Below are 23,499 nucleotides of genomic sequence, written 5' to 3'. Positions count from 1 at the left end.
TCCAATTTAATATGTTAAAGAATCACTTACATACATACCAACTGGGCCCTGTGGTCCCTCCGTGCCAGGCTTCCCTGTGAAACCCTGAGACGACACACATTCTATCATATACTCTTTGCACCATAATTGTTGCATGACTGTGGGCTAACCTTCTCGCCTGGGGCTCCAGTCATGCCCTGAGGTCCTGGAGAACCTTGAAGGCCCTTAAAAGTAAGCATCAAAATATTGTAAAACAAACCACTTGCAGCTAATTAGTCTCTGGCTGTCCAAGTGTATTTAAAAAGTTAAATGTTGCTTGAAATAAATCTCTTCAGAAATCTGCTTTGAGACATCACGTACAGTATAATGAGGCATACCATCGAACCCATTGGTCCATCAGGACCTCTTTCTCCAGAAATTCCTTGAAGACCCTAAAAAGAAGAAGATAAATTGTGTTAGTACACTGAGAGGCACAGTTTTTTTAAAGGACTTGGAGAGCATAAGTTTTATTTTTTACTTTTATTTTTCTGTTTTGGTGTTAAATAATGCAAATTAATGGCGTCAGGCAACATCTTTGTAATGTACTTCCAAATTCATCACTTCAGGAAACCATAAAATTTACTTGTATTTTCAACCACTGAAATTGCATCACCAAAAAGAACTGAAATGATGTTATCAAGTAAACACAGTGGTCATAAAACAAGTTACTTCTCTTACCATGAGCCCTTTGTTACCCATCGGACCAGTAGCACCTAAGGGACCCTAATCAAGAAAAAAACAAGTATAAGTTTTTTCCAGGAGCAGAGGTTAATGAAAGTGCAAACACTTAATATGTTTCCGGACAGATTTTTCAGGGCCATTTTAGTCCAACAGTCAAGACACAGATTATTGCTTATTTTAGAAATTTGAGTGACAGTGACAACCCCCCATAATAATCCTCTGGCTCAGGCTAAAACATACCTCTTCATTTATTTTTAATTGTTATTTTTTTTGGAACTTTTCTCCATTCGTAAAGGTTAGTGATGACTACATGCTGCACGTCCGTCCATCTTAGGTACAAATTTAGGTTATGTTGCGGTCATATGAAACTTTTCATAATCAATGCTGTGACAATCAGTGATTATATTTTTGTATTATGGTAAAACAATCGTGTATCATCAAAACTCATCCCTGGATCATAAAAGTTATGATGAAACTTTAAAGAAATATCCTGACTTTACCTCATCTGCATTGACTAATGTGTAGTATCTCATTAAAAATTAGCAGAAGAGAATAACAAGTAAACCACGGAACCTGCCCCCAATCTGAAATTATCCAGTTCATTCCATTGCTGTGTGTAAATTAAAAATATGTCAACAGAGCAGAGTGGTGTAGATTATACAACACAATCACACACATAATTTACAAGCGATTAAAATATGACAGAGAATGGGAACCTGTGTACCAGGCTTTCCTTCTGGTCCCTCTGGTCCAGAGTGACCCGCCAAACCCTGAAATGTGTCAATCAAATACACAGACATACATAAACCTTCATGATAGAACTTTTTTTAAGTTCTTGTTTTACTTGAAAAAAAAATTGCGGTTTCTCATCATTAAAGTGTAAGAAAAGTAATTTTTTTTACAAGCACAACAATTGAATGAGAATAATGAAGAGCTTTTCCTATGACTTCTAACATTTAAAGTGAATGAACAAAAACAGATATCTGACAGACAAGATTACCGGTGGACCAGGCTGCCCGCTGGGTCCCCTTTGTCCTGACCGACCCTGGAGAAAAAAAAAAAAAGATGACATAGACACAAAAGATACGAAATTAATCATTCTTTATTTTTAATTATTAGTATTGTATGTATTGTATTTCATATAGTGTATCAGCAGTTACAACCAAACTAGTAGAAAGATCATTTTCATTTAAAAGTCATAATTTCTCATCATTCCATTCTCCATCAATTTAAAACAATCATAACTGCATACAAAGTGCTCCACATAAAGTAAAATACAGACAAAAACAAAGTTTAAAAAAAATTAACATTAAAACATCATAAATTTCCAAATTTTAGAAAATGTAGGTGTAAAATCATGCCTTCTTTATTCTTTCTTGTGCGGTACCAAATGACTGGTACCGGTCCGCGGTCCAGGAGTTGGAGACCACTGTTCTAAAATGATGGTGACGCTCATAATAAGTCAAAAAAGGAAAAAAAGTGTTTTGAGCTGAGTTTTAAAGGTGGAGAGAGAGGAGGCTTTTTTAATGTTTAAAGGGAGGGACCTACAATGAAAAATGTAGTCCTCTGTACTTCCAGTAGCTGACCTGCGGCACTGGGCAGGTGCATAAGGGTCAATTCTAAAAGCATTCCTTAGTGACAGCCTTATTTTATTTATTTTTTGTCCCCGTGAAGAAGGAGTTAGTGACATTTGCGAAAGCTACATGTTCTACAGAACTCAAGAGGTGGCGCACAAGGATAACCTTGTCAAACTTTGATCCAAAGGAAAAGGAATATTTACTTATGGTTATGGCAGTCGACTTTCATGGCGAGCTTGGATTATTTAAAAAAAAACTAGTTGAATATTTCAACCACAAATATAATCAGGATTGTTAAGCTCTGTTTAGCATGTTCGGGCAAAAGTATACACTTAAGTGCCATTAAGTGACATTGTTGCATTCTTATTCCAAATGTTTTCTCCTTTTATTTTTGTATTAAGAGGCTTTTTATGTAAAGGCAATTATAAATTCTTGAAAAACACAAGAGATTTACCCTGTTCCCTCTGGGCCCTGTTTTGCCTTTTTGTCCATCTGGTCCTCTGTTACCCTTGAAGAAAGTTAAAATATTTATGATTGTGACTGTTCTTGTTCAACACGAAAGTTATTTTTGAAAATACACAAACAACCAGCAATGTTCAAATATGGCAATGAACTCCGTAGATGTTTGAAATTGTGTCAACAAAAGCAAAAATAAGTAAAATATAGGAAGTTTACTTATTGGTGGACAGGTACGGGGTGGGATTTTAAATCTCTCACAAATCCCGTTAATCCATAATTACAGTAAAATACAGATCCCGCTGCTTAACAATCTATTACGGTTTGACTATTAAAGAAACATTCAAAAAAGAGTCAAAGATAGCTGTGGTAGGTAATGTGCAGGGACAAAAGTGCCACTGACCTTTAACCCACTACTCCCCTGTTTTCCCTGACTCCCCGCTTCACCATTCCCGCCCTGTATGAGGAAAGAGGAGTTAAACAAGGAAACACAAAGAATTATGTATCGTAGTGCTTTAAGACATCAGACTCAAATCAGCATGTTATAGTAGTACACCTTTCAATAGTTGTTTTCTTATAAAGCCAACTAAAAAGATAATTAAAACATCTAATAAGAAATTATAAGTTTAAATCATGTAGTACATTGAGTATTGATTAATAAAATTCATAAATTCTCAAATGATATTACTTTTTAACATGCATTCACAGCTCTCAATTCGACTTGCATTTTCCATAAATGGATTTCTAATTATTCATTGACTTTGTATTTATTTGGTGTCACCTTTATTTTTTTAAATGCAACCACCTTTCCACAAACACCTTTTTGTAGGCTCCAGCAGGCCTGATACCCCCGTGGGGACAAGAAATAGAAAATGAATGGATAATTTTAATAATAAACCTGTTAATTTAAATTGGCAAGAACCTGAAAATCCTTAACAGCATTTATGAGGTTTTGTGTTTATTCGATTAGGCAAGAATCTTCATATTCTTAAGCATACATTGGGGTAATTGATACCCCAAATATAAATAATATAGACACAAGATGTTGTTGAGGACTGAAATATTCTTACCTTCAGCTATTTTCATTATTTACTAAATCTATTGTAGAAAATGCACTGGTCCGAAACGTAGCAAATGTATTGTACATTTTACCTCAATGCCTTTGGGACCAGGTGGACCCTTGGCGCCAATGTATCCTGGAAACCCATCGGGGCCTGTCTCTCCCTGAGAACCTCTTATCCCTGTTGCTCCTAGAAAACCCTGAAAGAAACACCAGAAACCGTAATTAAGACAAGGCACACAATCAACACAATCGTTCGGTGAAGAATGTCAAAGTGGCACCCGTATCTTTCATTTTTATGCAGCCCCAAAGAAAAAAAGTTAGTTTTAGTTGATCAAGTCCTTCAGTGCTTTACTCGGTAAATTGTTTGTAACAGTGTGACCTTTGTGAGTGTTAACTCGAAGGTGCCTCTTTTGGAGGGCGCAATGCTTGTAGTAAATTGCCTTCAATTAAGGTGCTATTTGTGCAAATTGTTCATTTATATACTATATTGACTTCCCCGAAGCAAGTGTCTGCCCTCTTCAACTTATTTATGAGTGGTGTTATTCAAATAAAGTCTATTTCTTTACGTGCAACCCTCTTTTGTTGTTGAATATTTGAAGCTCTAATATTTAGGGAAGTTTCATTCGAATAATACTGAGAAAGATATCAAGCTCTTTTCGACCTTATCTCCTTTAGGACCTGGAATCCCCTTGTCCCCATCAGATCCCCGAATGCCCTGTAAATAAAAAGCAGCTTTCAGGATTATTAATCATTAGCATTCATAAGGAGCTGAAAGAAGTGAAAAAAATTACATTAAATAATGATTTTACTTATGAGCGCTTACCGTTACTCCAGGGAAACCCGGTGGACCGGCCTCTCCTGGTGCACCCTGAACAAAAGGTCAGCACGGTGATTTCTTGTGTCAATTAATCAGCAAATAAATGACTTGGGAAAAAAAAAGCTGAAAGAAAGAAAATATTTGAGACATAGTACTTATACAGTAGAAAGTTAAGTCTAGAGCGTCTGGAGGCAGTCAGCCACTAGGTGGCGTTGTTGTGCTGGTGACGTTTTCAAACAAAACTAACGTAGAGTGTAAGTTTCAGGCAAGGTTGAGTTAAAATGTCAAGGGGTACTGTTTAAAATGGAAATTAAAAATGTCAACCCCATGCAAAATATTGAGTTTAATATGTCCTCTGTATTTGTAAATGTAATATATACAGTAATATATAACAACAGTCCCTGGCCATGGACCATGTGGTGCTGGTACCTCTCCCCGCTCACAATTACTCCAACTCACCACTGGTCCTTCAAATCCGGGTTCACCCCGCATCCCCACTGTGCCCACAAGCCCCTAGAGTGAAAACAAATAGCAAACAATCACACAACAAAAAAGGAAAAATGTAAAGTCCATTCAAGTTGAACCAATTTAACTTTAAACCAATTATGTATTTGGAGGCAGAATTGGAAATGATGAACTTGCAAATTAAAATGGCTGTAATGTTTATATATACAAATCACTTCCTGATTATGATACAGATTGAGAATTTTAATTCTCATTTTTAGATTATATTTCATCTACAAAGTGAAATTACAATTTGCGCTCTACTGCATTTTTTTTTTAAAGCAAAACATATACGTATGCCAACAAAATATTTACAGGATCTCCTTTTGGCCCGGCTACACCACTTCGTCCTGGTGTTCCCTGTAAACAAATGTGAAAATAGCTCAACATTCATGACACAGGTCACACTACGGCATTATAGTTAAACACCAAAATAAAACAGTCAGAAAGGTTCTCTACAGATACCACACATATCCTTGTTTCTAAAGACACTGAGCGAACCCTCCCTTCATGCATACCATTAACACCAATATTAATTTAATTTTCAATCAGAACTTTAGTTTGGGGTGTTACATCAAAGGGTGCCTCGTAAGCACACACTGGTTCATTAATTCTACTTACTTGGGGCCCTCTGGGTCCTGTGGGCCCCATCTGTCCATCTAAACCCGGGGGTCCCTGGTCAGACAAAAATAAAAGGCATGAAATACAAGAAACACGTGAAAACGACTGCTGGTAAACACTGCGTGGGAGCTTGAACACTCAAGGGTAAATATAATCATGCAAATTTAATACCTGTGGACCTTTGCGGCCAACATCGCCTGCAGGGCCAACATCTCCCTAAAAGAGCAAAAAAATAAACAAGTCATTCAGAGTAATTAGTCAACAGAGAAGGGTCTCAATAGCAAAACAAGTTTTTTGTTGAGTCAATACGTTAACTCTAAAAAGCTCTTGCTATGATGACAAATATATCGTAAGATTTTGCAAAACAATATTACCGTATTTCCCGCACTATAAGGCGCACCGGATTATAAGGCGCACCTTCAATGAATGGCCCATTTTAAAAATGTGTCCATATATAAGGTGCACCGGATTATAAGGCGCAGCTTCAATGAATGGCCCATTTTAAAACTTTGTCCATATATAAGATATATACATTTGGCCCGCGGGCCAGACTTTGGACACGCCTGCTGATAGATAGATAGATAGATCTTGTTGTACATGTGACAATGACAAATAAAGATCTATCTATCTATCTATCTATCTATCTATCTATCTATCTATCTATCTATCTATCTATCTATCTATCTATCTATCTATCTATCTATCTATATATCTATATATCTATCTGTAGTGGCTCAATATTGGTCCATATAAAAGGCGCACCTGATTATAAGGCGCACTGTCGGCTTTTGAGAAAATTTGAGGTTTTTAGGTGTGCCTTATAGTGCGGAAAATACGGTAAACATTTTTCACATTTCAAAGGTGAATTGTCCTAAATAACATGAGTGGTTCCATTTTACCCTTGAGCCATTAACTCCTTGAGCACCGACTTGTCCTGTGAGGCCTTGTGCACCCTTCAATGACAAACACACAAAATGTAAAACACTATTAGTATAGAATGTAAATTATGATTTTTCTCTTTGAATGTCGTCAGTTTACCGTCAGACCCGGAAAACCTGGTGGGCCGTCCAATCCATGCTCCCCCTGGACATGAGTAGATATTATGTAGTGTACCACAATATAATAGCTAACAAAAAAGACTTCAAAAGCATCCATCAGAAAACAACATCAAGGTATTATTTTTGTTTTACATTTATTACATTGATTGATCGTATCTGGGGGGCCATTTGTGGAATTACAATCATTTAATGGTATTTATTGGTCACACCAACATTACGGCAACAAAAAATACAGAAGTAGCTTGAGAACACATGAAGGAGCACAAAAAGCATGATGAACAATAAATGCGCAACAATGAAATTTGAACACAGAGGAGATGGATTTGATATAAATAAAAGCTCAAAGGGCATATCACTCACGTCAAGTCCACGTGGGCCCTCTGGACCATATCCACCTCGGATCCCAGGAGGCCCCTGCAAAATTTATTCAGATTCAGAATCTTTACAAAGTGTGTCGTTTTCTACAAAGAAGCAGCATGAGTGTTCATTCATGACTAACCTTGTGATGTGTTTTTATCTTCTCAGACTACTATTCTACACTATATATATATTCAATATTATTCTGACACAAAAATTACAATGACCAAACAAACATTTGCAATAGGTGAAGGCCACTCACCCTGGGCCCTACAGGACCCGGTGGCCCTGGTAAACCAGCCAAACCCTAGAAAGTAATAAAAGCAGTAAGAAATCATCAGTTAGATGTGCCCTTTATAAATAAATAAAGCTGTATTTCATTTAATGAAGATACATAGAGCATTGCAAAAAGTTATTGTACAGATTTTGCATTTTCATATAAAAGTCCAGATAATAGTGTACTCAAAATTTTGCGTAGCCACCAAGAGGTGTACCTTCTCGCCAGGTTCCCCATTTTGCCCTCTTGGACCTTTTCTACCGATGAGGCCCTATTGGGAAGGAAGAGAAAAAAATAGCCAATAACGAAAACATTAGTTGTTTGTATGAATCAAAGTGTGCATATTTCTCACAAGGACAGAAAGGCATTTGCAGGTTAGCATTATTTACTTCAGTGGGCTACAGAAAACTGAGTAACTCAAATTTGTAGAGTTCAACCAGCAATGGTGTAAAAAAAAAAATGAGTCAAATGTTGGGGAAAACTGTCAGTAGATCTCATCATGAGAGTTAAGATCAGTGAGCAGCCAGAGGCTTCTCCAAAAGTGTGTTTTACTTGTTCTATAGCGTTTGTCTAAAGGTCCTAAATGAATCGATGAATTGACAACTAATCAATTGAATAATTATTATATAATTGAGAATGATTATCTTATCTATTAACTGTTTAGATAGCTTGTATAATTTAACTTCTTAATCGATGCATCAATTAATCAACAAAGTACTAAACAGTTCAATTGATTATTAAAATAGTTGTAAATCGTAGCCCAATATGACAAAAGTAAAAAAGAGTCTACATTAAAACTAAATGAAAAATGGATAGAATACATGCCACAAAATCAGGCACAGACAAAAATCTGCATAATGACAAAAAACATCTGTAATTACTCACCTCATCGCCTTTTTCCCCTTTGGAACCTCGCTCACCACGGTAGCCCCATGGACCCTGGAGTCAATTGACAATGGGACTTTAATTCCATTTTAGATAAACACACTTGACATGTTGCGTATATTACCTATGTATTTATTTCTGTGTCACTCTCTAGCTTTAAAACAGAACTTCACATAAAATACCAACCTGTGAGCCAGCAACACCTTTCGACCCCTGTTGACCATCTTCTCCATTTTCCCCATCTTTGCCTGGAGCCCCTGCTCTTCCAGGAGGACCCCTGGGGCCGCGTTCACCCTTTCAGAAAACATAGTAAATTATTATAAGTGTATTATATAATACTTGACAACTGTAACATTTAATTCATGGAGAGCATGTTCAAACAAAGATCTTGAATGGACTAAGGATGTAAGGAAACACGTTAATAATACAGCTATGAGTTAGCAACGTAAGACTCAACTGTAAATTATGTTAGCCTTGAAGATTTATTGGAGCCGTTCATCACACAGACCAGGCATCATCTGGCTCAACACATCTTGACATGAAGATTGTGAGTAGCAATAACTCAATTTGAAGACAGGTAGAGAACAAGGAATGATACATGGATTGAGAAAAAAAAACACTTACTCAAACCCAGTACATTATATTACACACTGTGGTGGATGATTGATGTCATGCTTTTATGCAGAGGGTAGCATGATGGAAGGATTGGAATTTGTTTCTGTAGCGATATTTCACTTGACAATACTGTATTCAGCATACAGAAATATTCACGCTCATACGCCGATACATTGTAGTTGGATGAGTTCCAGCAGATGGCACTGTTCACCATTTTTTGTAATTCACGTTTCGGTACAATAATGTATTGGATTCACCTTACTGTTTAGCTTGTTTTACATTTTGCATGCCGAAAATCCATCCGTCCATCTATCATTTAATTCCGGGCCGTCCCGGGCAATTGAACCCAGGGCCACGACAACTGACATTGCATCATTTCAATGACAGGTTTTGGCTCCTCTTGATGGAGCTCTGTTCAACAAAGTACACTGACTTGCCATTTCTTGAACCCCTTTATAAACCAACACTGCTGCCTAGAAGAGGAAAAAATACAACTGGTACATTAATCAAATTTGTAGCGTCATTTTCCCATCACTACTGGTGTCTAGTAACGGATTCTGAGAAATGATAGATATTTGTCCATATCAACGACACAACTGAAACCAGGTTCACAAAATAAGACTATCATTTAGACTTCCTTTCCCATGAACCATAGACATGGAAGTCTGCTACCTGGATAATGCTTCAGTTCCACTGTGTGTTTCTAATGATCCCAAACTTCAATGTTTGGTCCAGTGCACTGTCTGGCAATCAGGTTGCGATTTCTCAATATACAAAACACAAGCTTGTTTCCATTAGATCACACGAGACTTCCAGGAGACTTGTTTTAAATTACCTTTAATTGTGTTGCGCAATACTTAGCTTAAATGTTGTGTTCAACAACAGTTTTAATCATCTCAAATATCTTCAATAATTTATGCTTACCATTTCTCCTGGCACCCCCGGTCGCCCACGTTCCCCAGGTTCGCCAGGGGCCCCCTGAGAGGAAAGATCAGAAAGAACATTCAAGCATGAGCCTTGATCATGGATAGTGCAAATTCCTAACCTGCATGCCAGTCTTGCCCATCTCTCCAGGTGGTCCAGCAGGACCATCTTTAATCTGAAAGCTCACAATAAATTAACATTGTGAGTGAGGATAAAAAAAAAAAAATCTGTTTAATGTGTTATTAATCACTTCCTACTTACAGGCCAACCAGCATGGAGCATCTGGTAGAAACTGGTTTGCTACATTAATTAAACACAGACAAGATTCACAAAATAAGCAAATGTCATTTCTTATTCCTTCATCTATTACTGTAACTTTTCTGTCGTTCATTTCCTTACTTTGTCATTGAAAGGCGTCATGGGAGTTACTGCAGATAAGTTCAAAGTTTGTAGAATAAACCACAAACTACAAACAGATTCATTCTGTCATCTTTTCATCTAATAAAGGGCTCTCCATCATTCCAAAATATCTGGGGGTGCATTCCGCAACACTAGGCTGAAGTCATTGTTCAAAGAATAAGCAGACGAGCGCAGATGTTCTTGCACACACTGACTACACGCTCTGTCTTTATTTTCAGTTTACTTCAAGGGAATTAAGCACGATACACATTAAAATAATCTGGAGGATTTTGGGACTTACTATGATCAACCTTCACCCAAAGTTTGCTTTGTTTCGATTATCTATCATTTAAAAAAACAACAACAACGTCCTGACAATATTTAAAATGACAAAATCCTGCCATCATTACAAAACTTAGGTGAGATGGACTTCCGAATTAGAGAATGAACAAGTTGAATCGAGTGTTTATATAATGTGCCCTCCAAGTGTTTATGTGTACCCCTGCTTTAGCCAAAAGCATTTTTATCAGCCAGGCGTATACCTGGAAGGCAGCCCATTCCTCAGCAGTATTTCTCCACAGATACAGGATTGGTAAACCTGGTGGTCCTGGAGGTCCACGGTCACCCTTATTTCCTGGACTCCCTTCAGGGCCGATCTTACCCTTTGAGAATCACAATTCAGTTCATGGAAATAGTGAAAAAGGCACATTCAGAGCTGAGGAGAGAAACACTACTATGAGTAAAAATATACACTGAACATTGATTTAATGTTGTGGGTGATCAGAATGTTCGCTTTGGTGAGTGAAATGATTAAATGTGTCAACACAAAATAGCTAATTACGTCTAAAACAGGTTTTCCTCACCTTATCCCCTTTAAATCCAGGCCACCCAGGTTCTCCAACACAGCCCTAAAGTTGAAATAACAATGTGAATACTCAATAGACCGCAAAATGCATAAAATACAACTACTACAATACACATTTTCTTGGATGCGTATAATTGGTTGCATGTATAAAAAAAAAAATGAAATCTGACATGCACACCACCACCTTGTCTGGGAAACCATCCAGCATCATGAAGTGCTTTAATATATATTATTTCAATTTCAGTGAGCTCTAAACATTTTATTATTTTGAACAAGAATGACAAATTTAATACTGAATTATCTTTTTATACCCACACTGGAAACCTCTTACGTATCGACCCATAAAATATATTGTTTAGTGGTCTAATAATTTTGTTAATGGCTAAATATTACAGTCAGTGAATTATGTCTTCAGCTTTTTTCAATTTCAAGACATACATGTGCACACACATATTTTACTACTGTACTATACAGTACCTTACCCATGCAGACACGGATAAAACATGCAAACTTCACACAGGAAAACCGGAGCCCAGATTTGAACCCATGGCCTCAAAAACTGAGACGGATCGACTAAACATCTGCTCACCGTGCCTACATACTGTTCATAAATATCAAACTAAGCAGACTACAAACGGAATATTTTTATATCAAACTAAGCAGGTCAGAAACAGAATATTTTGAGGTATACGGTTGCAATAATGCTAGTGATGAATCTTGGTCATTTTAATTTAAGACTAGTACAGAATTAGCTAGTCGTAACGTCAAGGTCTGGTTCACCTATATTAAATGACACGATCACACCCTCTTCTAGGGACTAAAAAGAAATAAATACTGATCTGAGCTTAGATCAGAGACGTGTTTCAACATGTTTGTGTGGTGTAACATCCGCTATAATCAAGCTCAGATGGTGGCTAATAGAAAACATTTCTTGTTAGCTGCAAAGCCAAACATCCTTGGCTCGAAGGTTTATCATTCAATTTCGCCATTCAGTGATATGTATAAGCAAATTTATCAATATGACAGCCTCAGTCAACATGTATACAAAAATCTTTAAAACATATCTTCATCAAACTGTGGGCGGCGCGCCAGATTTGGCTCATAGTGTAATTATATTTGGCCCGCGAAGACAAATTGTGTATCGACTATGTGTCAATACTCAAATTGCAAATTTTCTTTACTTTTAAAAAATAGAGATGTTGCTAAGAATTGTTATTACTATTCATCTTTTTTAAAAATTGAAATTAGTTTCGGATTTCAAAATGAATTATTTAGCAGTTTGTTGTGTAGCCTGTACCTGTACTGTATATAATATGAGATATTCATACATTTATTTTTGTTGACAGTCATATTGGCCCTCAAAAGGAAACTATGACTACGGTGCGGCCCGTGACAAAAATAAGTTCCCTGCGCTTGAGTTAAGAAAATAAAGTCCGATCACACAACCATTTCCGGTTTTACCCTACGAAACTAATATTAACCAATCTACAATTATGGCTTTTCGAGGCTCATCCAAGGATCCAAGGCATTATTATTACAAGTTGAGTAACACTTACCTCTTGTCCAGGAGGGCCCATCCTGCCTGGTGCTCCAGGTTTAAGACGATACAGATTGCCATCTGAACCCAAGATCAGGTCTCCGTCTTTAGATACAACGGTTATGGTTCCAGATTTGCTCTTATTTGGAAGTTTAACTTGGAGTTTAGCTGGATGGTGAGTGTGTGTAATGTTCTGTGTGTAGTTGGTCAATTTATCAATGTCCTCGCTTTGTCCAGTAGAGTCAAAAGGTGGTCTGGGATCTAAGAGAAGCTTAGGAGGAGCAGTAAATGCCACAACGGGGTCTTTGCGAGGATTTCTATTGTCAAGATTAATGATGTCATTGCTTGGTTTTCCTGGGAATGGTGATGACGTTCTCCCACCAGGGTCAACCTTTTTATTTGAAGTGATATTGTCCTCAAAATGCTTTGAGGCCACTCCAGGCTTCCTGTTTTGTTTTCCCTTGAGTCTACTTTTGAAAGGCTTCCACTGAGGGTTGATTTGCCCGCCAATTTGCGAAGTCAGATCTAATAATTCAGTGTCTTCATCCACAACAAGGACCTTTCGTTGTCCTACAGCACCTTTACGATTTGTTCCTGAAGGCAGAGTCCCATCTCCTCGAGAAACGCCTCGTCGCCACATCGCATTTTGCTAAGAGATACAGAAGAGAAAGCAAACGTTGATTGTAAGATACATGCAGGAGAAACAGAATGAATGCATTAATCAAAATTCAATTACGAATATTACATTCCACAATTACAAAATTAGGCATAATCATAAAAAACGATTTATTAATATGCATTAATATCAATGCACAGCTTGTTTATACAAGGAAATCATATTTGAATATGCACATATGCACAATTTTAAAACAAGTATACTTTTGACAAGTTTGTTTAAAGATTTTTTTGTTTTTGTCATGATCTTGCAACTATCAGATAATAATTTAGAGTTATAAAAAATATCAAAACGAGAATTCAGTCACACTTTTAGTACATCAATGAGAAATTTAGCTTCACAGCTTCATCACATTTCTGTCTTTATAGGCCAATGAGAGTTTTGCTAATAGTCTTGTAATCCAAGATGTTTCTTTTCTTTGGACCTGGTTTATAAATTATCGCTATAGAGTTCATAATCTTAATACCACTACACAGATATTTGTTTTGTTATTGTTGGATCACTTTTTTTCCCCTCTAGGGAACACAAATTTATGTTGGCTCAAGGCTAATCTTTCCTTTCAATCTATTTTATTATGCTGAAATATTTTACTTATAAATGTTATCTGTACTTCTCAGTGGTATTTTTATTTCTGTATTCATTGCTTTGTAATAATATGGTATATTCCAACCCCTTTTAGCACCTCACAAATCTTCAAACTCTGCATGAAGTTTCTTTATCTATCAAGTTAAGTTGCAATTCACCACATTTAATGTTATTAATTTTCAACCAGAAACATTTACACAGTTAGTGCCTCTTCAATCACCAATTAAAAAAATCGCACTGTGATTCAAGTGCAGCTTTTGCACAATAATGCATAAGGTTATACAAGAATGTGGCATTGGGAGAAGGAATGTTCATGCAGGCAAATCTCAATAGCAAATTTTGACCTGAAAACAGTGAAGAGAACATACAAGACCTAACGCTATATACTATAACGATATCAGAATCTTTTTTAATGCCAGGATGTTTTACTCACACTTGTGCATTCTGGCCAAAAATTCTATTGCCCTTAATTCAGAAAGTGAACTATCCTGCAGAACTTTGCTGCATCACACAGAGGACAATAACAGTAAAAACAAGAGCCACTATTGTAGTGTGTTCTATTTTGTTGGAAGTAATTTCTGGACTATAAACTGCACCAGAATATAAGCCGCACCAACTAGAATTCGGGGAAAGTCCTGTTTTGTTCAAGATGCACCGGACTAGCCGCAGGTGTTTTATTGTTTAATTTCCATATGTAAGAGAATATGCACAAATTATACATTATAATCAAAATCATGAAAAGTCCATCGATAAGACGCACAACACTACACTCAACTTGCTGCAGGCCTGGTAAAACCAAATATTAGCAGTCTTACAAAATCCTTGTGCACAAGGATGTTATTTAGTGTCCCTTATAATAGACATAAAAAAGACAGATATGCTTACAGAGCTGACACAAACAAAATAATAATAATACGTTTTCATATTTCTCCCAATAGAGCAGGGGTGTCAAACTTGTTTTTTTTGCGGGCCGCATTGTAGTCATAGCTTCTTTCGCAAGACCATTATGACTGTCAACCCAAATAAATGTATGAGCACCTCATATTATAAACAGTAAAAGCTACAAAACAAACTGACAAATAACTTGTTTTCAAATCAGACGAGTATAAACTGGTCAAATATTTAAAAAAAAGATATTATTAAAAGTGAAGATGATTTGCAATTCTAGTAATGACACACGAATTGGATGCACAATTTTTCTTCGCGGGCCACATAAAATGATGTGGCGGGCCGTATCTGGCCCCCGGGCCTTGAGTTTGACACCTGTGCAACAGAGCATCGAGATGCTGGATATTTAGAATGATCTCTTCCATCTTTCCAAACGTTATGGGTCTGGTTCAAGATAAAGATAAACGTGGTGAATTCTGTTAGCTCATAATGGTTTGAGAAGGGAAGCACATATGGAAAGTACAAGAGCCACAGGAGACGAGAGTGTGGCAGGAGCTCACCCTGAGAGGTTGTAGGGCAGAACATATGCAACATACTATGGAGAACATACAGTAGTAGCTCATACAACCCTATCATATTACTCCTGACCCATTGCATGCTGCCAAAACATTTACAACAAATTCACTTTGAAGGCCAGGTGGGACACAAACGTACAGGGGATCATTTAAAGAAAGTGAAGAAAGAACAGCTGCAACGGTGAGTCAGATTCAATGTTCAGGTGGGAGTTGTGTCAGCAAAAACTAGGATGATTTATTGATGGCTTGGAAAGGTTTTTTTATTTTTTTATTTCCTTGACTACAGACGCTGTTTAGTTAAAGCACTATAGTAACTGTGATAACACACAACAAATACAGAACAAGAAATACAAAATCATTTAGAGATATAAATAGTGAATATTTTTGGAAATTGTTATTCTAGCGATTTATCAAAAAAATTAATTTTGCATAAAAGTCTATTTCAAAACCTCTTTTTGTTTATGAACTAATTACTGCTGTTTATTTGGTTTTGTTTAGTGATTAAAAAAAAAAAAAAAAATCAAACAATACCACACGAAAGGAATTAATGTTGTACTCACCAAACCTTTTGAAACTGGTTGTTACTGATGCAGTGGATTGTTTTCCAAAGTAAAAGCAGATGTTTGAAAATAAATTGTATGAAGGACTACATAAATTAATGAATAATTACCATTGAGAGGTTGACATTAGAGAATTTGGACAATTTTAAGTTAGAAGGCATTCCTCAACTACTAAAGTTATTGATTCATTTGATAATCAATTACTTGTCGATTAATCTATTATTTTTGACAACTCAATTTTGACAGTAAATGAATGAATGAATGAATGCACAAATGCATGAATGAATGCACAAATGCATGAATGAATGAATGAATTAATTAAATAAATGATGAAATGAATGAGTGAACAAATGAACTAAAATAAAGCTTTTTCAGATACTCATTGAACAAGATGGTTTTAAAATTGTGACAGATACAACAAAATAATGTTCCATTTTGCACCGCATGCAACAAATGCATTTAGGGAGTAATGCTTAGCTATGCAATTTATTTATTGCTCTCTCTGTTTGTTACTCATTTTTGTACTATTTCTGTGTGAGCTACTGGAGCCAGAATTTCCTGAGGGAGCAATCCCAAGGGCTGAATAAAGTTGAGTCGAAGTCTAGTAAAAGTACAATAAAAGGGAACTGTTTACTGAGAAAACAAATACTGCACAATCAGTTATTGACCCTTGATGCATGCTCACACAATAACTACCACAAGAATAACAAACTGAAAGAAAACAACTTCATGTGGCGTAAGTCGGTGGGGCAATGTGAGGCGATTGAAGGGCAGAGGCAGGCAAGAGGCCTAACAAGGTACCCCAAGAGAACACAAAGCCCCTTTCATGCTTTCTTATCCTGATCCACAAAGTCAGGCAGACTGGTCTGCTTGTCAAACTGACACTGGATCGCCCTTAGCTTATCTTCTCCCAGTCTGTAAGACTATCCTATAGGTTTTCAAGAAAGGAAGGCTTTAAATATACCTTATGAAGTCAGTCTAGTGCAAAGCATGGTCTAATTGTGCACATAGTGTGGCTTTATCTTTCTTTGGTATTTTCATAGACGCAATCAGATTTTTGCTCCAACGTCCCGACCAATTGAAGCTCCTCTCATTCCCTTACAGCAGGTGAGGCGCACAGTCTATGTAAATAGAGGAAGCAGAACAGATTTGCTTGCTGGATTCCATGCAGGAGATCAGCACATGTAAAGTATGTTTATAAGGAACTGCAAGATCTCCATTTGCGGATGATTTAAAGTTGGCCGCTATAAAATGAACACTCGAGACACCTTCCACTGCATTTGTCAAACACCCACCGGTTGTGCCGTGGTCAGGGGCGGCACTTTTGAAAATATTAAAGATGATAATAATTATGCTGAATTTGAAAAGCCTACAAAATTATTACAGATTAGCAACATATTACAAACTGCATATATGTATAAAAAGGTCTATGGAGAGCTCAACCTCCAGTTCAATTACACCAAGTCTCTTTTTTTTGCTCTTGCTGGGCTAACGATCAGACCTAAAGTGCAAAATGCTCTCAAATGCGGTGGTCTCCACCTCATTTACTACACTTGTTGCCAACAGCACACGCAATCTGTGAGTAAATGCACAATTGGTCATCTGCCTTTGGGAATCTCAGTAAAAGATCAAAGTCTTATAAGATCATGCACAACATGACCACCAGCCGTGCATTCAATCTGTTAGTGAACATGCAATTTAGGCCCCTCTATTTGAGATGTAGGATCTAAGTCAGCACCTTTTCTGACCAGGTTAAAAGATAGAATTCCATTGAGAATGACATAAATAGTGTTGTATAACAAAATATTTTTGTGCATAATCACAGCATGAGATCACGCACTGAATTTGGTTGGTGAAAGTACTTCAACATGTAGCGACACATAGCGACTCCACATAATGGCTAGCTCAAGTTCAACTGAATGACTATGAAAGCATAGAAACAAATATTAATCACAACTTCAACGGGAAAAAAAAGCATGTTTGGGCTTGCGTTGCAAAAGTTAGATTAAAGGTTGGACCATGAAATCATTTAGAGGTGCAATTATCACACCTAGGGGCAATTTGGAGTGCTCAATCAGCATACCAAGCATGTTTTTGGGATATGGGAGGAAACCTGAGTGCCCGGAGAAAACCCACGTGGGCACAGGGAGAACATGCAAACTCCACACAGGGAGGGCCGGAGGTGGAATCAAACCCACACCCTCCTATCTTTGAGACGGACGTGCTAACCAGTGCGGCACAGTGCCGCCCTCGAGTTCCCTTGTGTTAAATCATTTGCTTTGTATTTGGAGTTCAACTATGATCAACCTTTTTTGCCAATTGTCTGACATGTTACAAACCAAATCAGTAAACAAATCATTAATTCATGTTTGCGCATTTTTGCAGTCAATTTGAGATGATGTCATGGATTTGAAAAACTGAAAGAAATTAACTTATTTGTTTTAGCCAATTCAGCAATTGATCAACAAAATAATCAACCGATTAATCGATCTTACAATAATTGTTAGTTGCAGGCCTAGTGATTATTTCATATCTGACAAGACCACAGTGTTTTTGTTCAATTTACCATCAATCAAAGTCACCAGTTTAATTTTCACAAACTTCAAACCCAAGTCTAATATTGCAAATACCATATTTTCTGGACTATAAACCCGGCGGTTTATAGTCCAATGCGATTTATTCACGAATGTTTGATGATTTTTATTATATTGTATGATTAGTGCATATCCTCTTGTACATGGTAATTACCGTATTTTCCGGACTATAAGGCGCACCGGACTATAAGGCGCACCTTCAATGAATGGCCCATTTTAAAACTTTATCCTTATATAAGGCGCACCGGACTATAAGGCGCACCATTAATGCATCATGTCAGATTTTTAATCCAAATCAAATCATTCTCCATTTTATCTTTTTTATTTCAACTTCAGATGCAACAAATTACGTTATAATCACAAAATAATGATCCATAGTCTTTTTGATTCATGATTCATAGTCTTCAGCGGGCCACTTATGATTGATTTCATGACACAATGCTTCGGGCCAGTTTAAATTTAGCAATTTGGTCCATATATAAGGCGCACCGGACTATAAGGCGCACTGTCGGCTTTTGAGAAAATTTTAGGTTTTTAGGTGCGCCTTATAGTCCGGAAAATACGGTAAACATCCAAATATAGCCCATATATAAATATATATAAATATATACGTATATATATATATAAATATATAAAACATAGCTTATAGTCCAGTGCGGCTTATATATCAACAAAACAAGATTGGGAATGCATTTACCGTATTTTCCGTACCATAAAGCGCTTTGGTTTAAAAAGGCGCAGACTCAATAGCAGGGTCTATTTTGTATCTAATCCACACATGGGGTGCACCGCATTATCGGGCGCATGCATGCCATGACTTACGGTAAACAAAAACCGTCATGGGAGCAAGACAGTGATTTTGGTTGTACTTTATGCTACTATGCACTCTACTCTACTCACATTATTATTAATCGGTATTCATACGCAAATCCATCCAAGTCAACATCTTCTGTATCCGAATTAAACAGTTGGGCAAATTCGCCATTAAACATGCCAAGTTCCCTCTCGTCATTGTCTCGTGGTTGTCACGTTGCTCTTTGGCAATGATTCCGGCTTTCCAGAAAGCTTCGTAAGCACGTCTTTGTCGATGCCATTTTAGCGGGTCCTAATGCTTTGCACATTGGTCAATGGTGACGGAGGTACGCAATCTACGTATTACGTACAGTCCTCTGATTGGTTTTTACTACGTTAAACATAATGTCCTCTGGTTCATTGGGTCTATATATTACGTGGCGGTAGAAAAAAATGGCTTCAGTGCAACTTATTACAGCACCTGCATGTGATCATACATTGCAGGATCATCATTACACAGTGTCTCAACAGGGAAAGTCCTGGACTGCATTAATGGTTATTACTGTGCCCTCTGTCAGCCTGCTTAGGAGTCTGTCTGGATAGAACTGACAGATCGTCTCTTATGAGCGTTCTGGGCCATGACAACTTGATGGCGGCCCCATTGAATGGCAAAGTGCTGTAGGCAAGAACGCTATCAACGCACGCGCATGCACAGTGATACACAAACACACACTTGCAAGCACAATGAAAACTTGCTCCTACAAAGGCCTAATCAAATGGCAAGGTCCGTAAATCTAGCCAAGACACAGGTATGCAAACATTTTCAGACTGGCTGGGTCTTGCAAAGCAGCAGTTGGCTGATCTGGATAATGAGAGCAAAGGCCTGATAATTTAGGACAGTGTTTCCCAACATTTATTGGACCATTTTAAATTGGTAAAAACACACGACTAAACAAAAATATTCCCAAAACAGTATGGCTTCAGGAAAAAAATGAGGATTTCTCATCTTAATTCACTCACAATAATAGTTAATTTGTGTGAAAACTAACGTTTAAATTGAATACAAAACTATTACACTTGCAGTAATCCATGCCCTTGTCAAACTCAAGGCCCGGGGGCCAGATCCGGCCCGCCGCATCATTTTATGTAGCCCTTATAAGCAAATCATGTCCATCATGACCCTCGCTATAATCTTTTCAAAAATTGGTGTCATGTGCAATAAGGAACTGAGATTTTAAAATATTTCTTATAGTAACTTGGACAATTGAAGAAACTGCTATCATTGACAACTGATTTGAAAAGAAAGGATTTTTATTGTAATATATGACAATTTGATGAGATGATTCCACATTTATTTGATTTCATCGTCATAACAGCCCTTTTAGGGAAGCCGCATGTATAAATTGGCTCTCGACAAAACTAAGTTTGACACCCATGCTCTACAATATTCTTTATTCTGCGGTTCATTGTTCTTCCAAGCACTACACATTGCTGGTATAGATGAATAAACAAATGGAATTAATAAATCATAAATATCTTGTGGCATTCCAGATAATCGCTCAGAGCATCCCAGTAAGGAATCAGTGATTTCTAAAAATAAAAAATACTCGAAAATTTGATGAAGTGTTAGGAATACAGTCAGATGAATCAAAGCTAATTTGTTCATTGTTGAAAAGCATCCCGTCTCCAGAATACGTTGACCAGAAACTTAACTACATCCATGCGCAAACGTTTGCGTGTGACTTCTGTTGTGACTTTGCTAAGCCTGGCATTAACGCTGTCATGTTTTTTTTTTTCTTATTTTACTCTGCAGGACCACCCATGTTACAAATCCCACTGTTAGTTGGGATCAAAGGGTGAACCAAATCCTCAGTGGTGGTCCGGTAATATAAGATTCTGAAGCATGCATGCCTGAGAGGTGCAGGGAACCTCAAAAGACATTGAAATATTTGTATACATAAGTTTAGTTGGCTTCCACCTCAGGCCAATAGCCTTATACAGACAAAGCCAAACAGTAGCAACTGACTGCAGATCACTAAGCTTGAATACAGTTGATGTCATACCAGTAACTGTGTCTACATTTCAATGATATCGTTACATTCTCCACTAAAGGAACACAATACTCCCAAAAAGAAGGCCACAATTCGCTTTGTTGTTTAGGATTCCTTTTGACACTTAGGCCTGTAGTTCCGTAAACAGCGTGCTATCATAGAGAAATTATGATGATTTGAAATGATTTGTACAACCCTTTTTAAATTTAAAGAGGTTTACGTTAGAAGAAGGCATGTGTTATCATGCAGAATAAACGATATTATCCTTAGGCAATAACAGTTTATTAGGTTGTATCACTTACAAAATTACACGTAATGGAATACAAGCACTGTTCTGCTTTTACAAGGAGCATGACGCTCACCTTTAATTGACAATTCCTACTATACAATGTTAAAAAATCATTGTGTGCTTTGTTGTTTGATTGCATGGCATCACACTGGTTGGTGGTGGTACTGCAGGATTAAAAAGAAATACTACTGTGATATCCGGACTACAGTTAAAGTCAGCCATAAAAAAATATGCCCGCTTAGCTTTATTCGCCCAAGGTCTCCATGCTATAACATGCGATATTTGCAAAAGGAAAGTCTTAAAAAGATTGAATTATTAAAAAAAAAAAAAAAATGCAATGTCCTCCCGAGCTCATGTGTGATGGGAGACTTGTAACTTATTTTTATCAAACTGTTACTTAAATAAAAGTGTTGAAACAATCACAAATACTTGGCTCATTTTGCCAATGAATTCCTTCTTGATAGATTACGTGATGTTTACATTGAGCTTCACGTGTCACAAGGCTGAAAAAGAAGGGTTCAGATTAACGTCGGACAATAGAAATGGCAGATCGGAATAGATCACGTGACATCTAAACTGAATTTTCATTCCGTTTGGTCGGTCTGTTTCATTTGAATCTGAATACAAGGCTTCATGTAAACCATCACTGGCAGGGTGATATTTAGTAGGGTGTGACCTCAGTTTCATTAGTCCATTGTGATTTCATTGGTCAGCCTATCAGTTAAAGTATTGGCAGCAGAAAGCTCATTAGTAAAAAAAGTATATAAATTAACAGGGTCACTTGAGGCCATGGGGTTCGAAGCATGGGGAAAAAAGTAGTTACTTCTTTTCAGAAAATGAAGGTACTAATGTTTCTAATAATTTGACACTCTTGAGTAGCTATAGTTGCACAATGGAATAGTACGGCAGCTAATAGTCCAAACAGATTTTGAGCTTGATGAGACATTAGTAAAAAAACAATTTAATTAGAATGGAGGCTCAAATATTTTGAGCACAGCCTTGTTAAGCAATTAGTATGCTGTATAAAGAAGCAAAAAAAAAAAGAAGAATTTATTAGCCTAAAAGAAAAAACTTGCTCAATGTTCATGAAATTCGTTTGAAATTTAAAAAAAAAAGCAAATAAAGAACTGTTTTAACAATGTAATTACTCAGGTTCAATTTTACTTTATTAGTAAACACTAGAATTGCACATACTAAATACGGAGAACATTCAGAACAGTTTATCTCCTATTATCTCAGTCAAGAGCATCCACAAAAAGTTTTCACCATCAGAATGCAATCAATAAATGCAGTTCTACTTGTACCTTTTGTTTTTGTTGCCTTTGACTCTGCACATACTGCCCATCTAAATCCAACAGCAAGCATCCAAACAACAGGCACCATCCAAGAGGAAAGAACATGACTGTAGAGGAGACACTGCCGATCTGTTTGGACTTCAGCTGTGTTTCATTCATAGCCACATGCAGACCTCAGCAAAAGAGGTTGATCCAGTGCTCAGCTACACACCCACACAAGGTGCACACCCCTCTTCACTGGTATAACCTTTCATACATAATCTGCATTTAAAAAAAAAAAAAATCACAAGGGTAGATGTTTTATGTAACTGAACAGATTTTTATGCAATTCCAATATTTCGCACTGGATTTTTTTAAGAACAGAAACCCACTTGAAAGAAATATCAATACACTAAAAAAACGAACGTTATAATTAAATTATCTGAAGGGATTTTAAGAACCTCTGGGAAAACTGGAATTGAAACTCACATCTGGAACGATTTAAAATTCATTAAAAACCCAAAAGAGTGAATAACAGCTTGCATTTTGTTATAATTACTC

The 23,499-nt window shown here is 37.0% G+C and overlaps 1 protein-coding gene across 1 annotated transcript in view; it reads right to left on the bottom strand.

The window, feature by feature from the left end:
• Positions 1-23,133, bottom strand: part of si:ch211-196i2.1 (collagen alpha-1(I) chain) — a 34,438-nt gene extending 11,305 nt beyond the window's left edge. Inside the window, exons 1-29 of the mRNA XM_037266330.1 lie at positions 22,969-23,133; positions 12,674-13,303; positions 11,116-11,160; positions 10,795-10,914; positions 10,115-10,153; positions 9,975-10,028; positions 9,854-9,907; positions 8,501-8,608; positions 8,315-8,368; positions 7,647-7,700; positions 7,415-7,459; positions 7,156-7,209; positions 6,776-6,820; positions 6,637-6,690; positions 5,909-5,953; positions 5,738-5,791; positions 5,432-5,476; positions 5,072-5,125; positions 4,619-4,663; positions 4,457-4,510; positions 3,885-3,992; positions 3,136-3,189; positions 2,731-2,784; positions 1,700-1,744; positions 1,416-1,469; positions 697-741; positions 357-410; positions 150-203; positions 31-84 (exon numbers count right to left, since the gene is read on the bottom strand). Coding sequence (XP_037122225.1) covers positions 31-84; positions 150-203; positions 357-410; positions 697-741; positions 1,416-1,469; positions 1,700-1,744; positions 2,731-2,784; positions 3,136-3,189; positions 3,885-3,992; positions 4,457-4,510; positions 4,619-4,663; positions 5,072-5,125; positions 5,432-5,476; positions 5,738-5,791; positions 5,909-5,953; positions 6,637-6,690; positions 6,776-6,820; positions 7,156-7,209; positions 7,415-7,459; positions 7,647-7,700; positions 8,315-8,368; positions 8,501-8,608; positions 9,854-9,907; positions 9,975-10,028; positions 10,115-10,153; positions 10,795-10,914; positions 11,116-11,160; positions 12,674-13,303; positions 22,969-23,118 — 2,325 coding nt within the window. The 5' untranslated portion in view covers positions 23,119-23,133. The remainder of the gene's footprint in view (positions 1-30; positions 85-149; positions 204-356; positions 411-696; positions 742-1,415; positions 1,470-1,699; positions 1,745-2,730; positions 2,785-3,135; positions 3,190-3,884; positions 3,993-4,456; positions 4,511-4,618; positions 4,664-5,071; positions 5,126-5,431; positions 5,477-5,737; positions 5,792-5,908; positions 5,954-6,636; positions 6,691-6,775; positions 6,821-7,155; positions 7,210-7,414; positions 7,460-7,646; positions 7,701-8,314; positions 8,369-8,500; positions 8,609-9,853; positions 9,908-9,974; positions 10,029-10,114; positions 10,154-10,794; positions 10,915-11,115; positions 11,161-12,673; positions 13,304-22,968) is intronic.
• Positions 23,134-23,499: the final 366 nt, after the last annotated feature.

The sequence above is a fragment of the Syngnathus acus genome, chromosome 12 (genome assembly GCF_901709675.1).
Source record: "Syngnathus acus chromosome 12, fSynAcu1.2, whole genome shotgun sequence".
Classification (NCBI taxonomy): domain Eukaryota; kingdom Metazoa; phylum Chordata; class Actinopteri; order Syngnathiformes; family Syngnathidae; genus Syngnathus; species Syngnathus acus.
The sequence above is the reverse complement of the archived record's forward strand: the minus strand, read 5'-3'. Positions and strand labels throughout refer to the sequence as shown.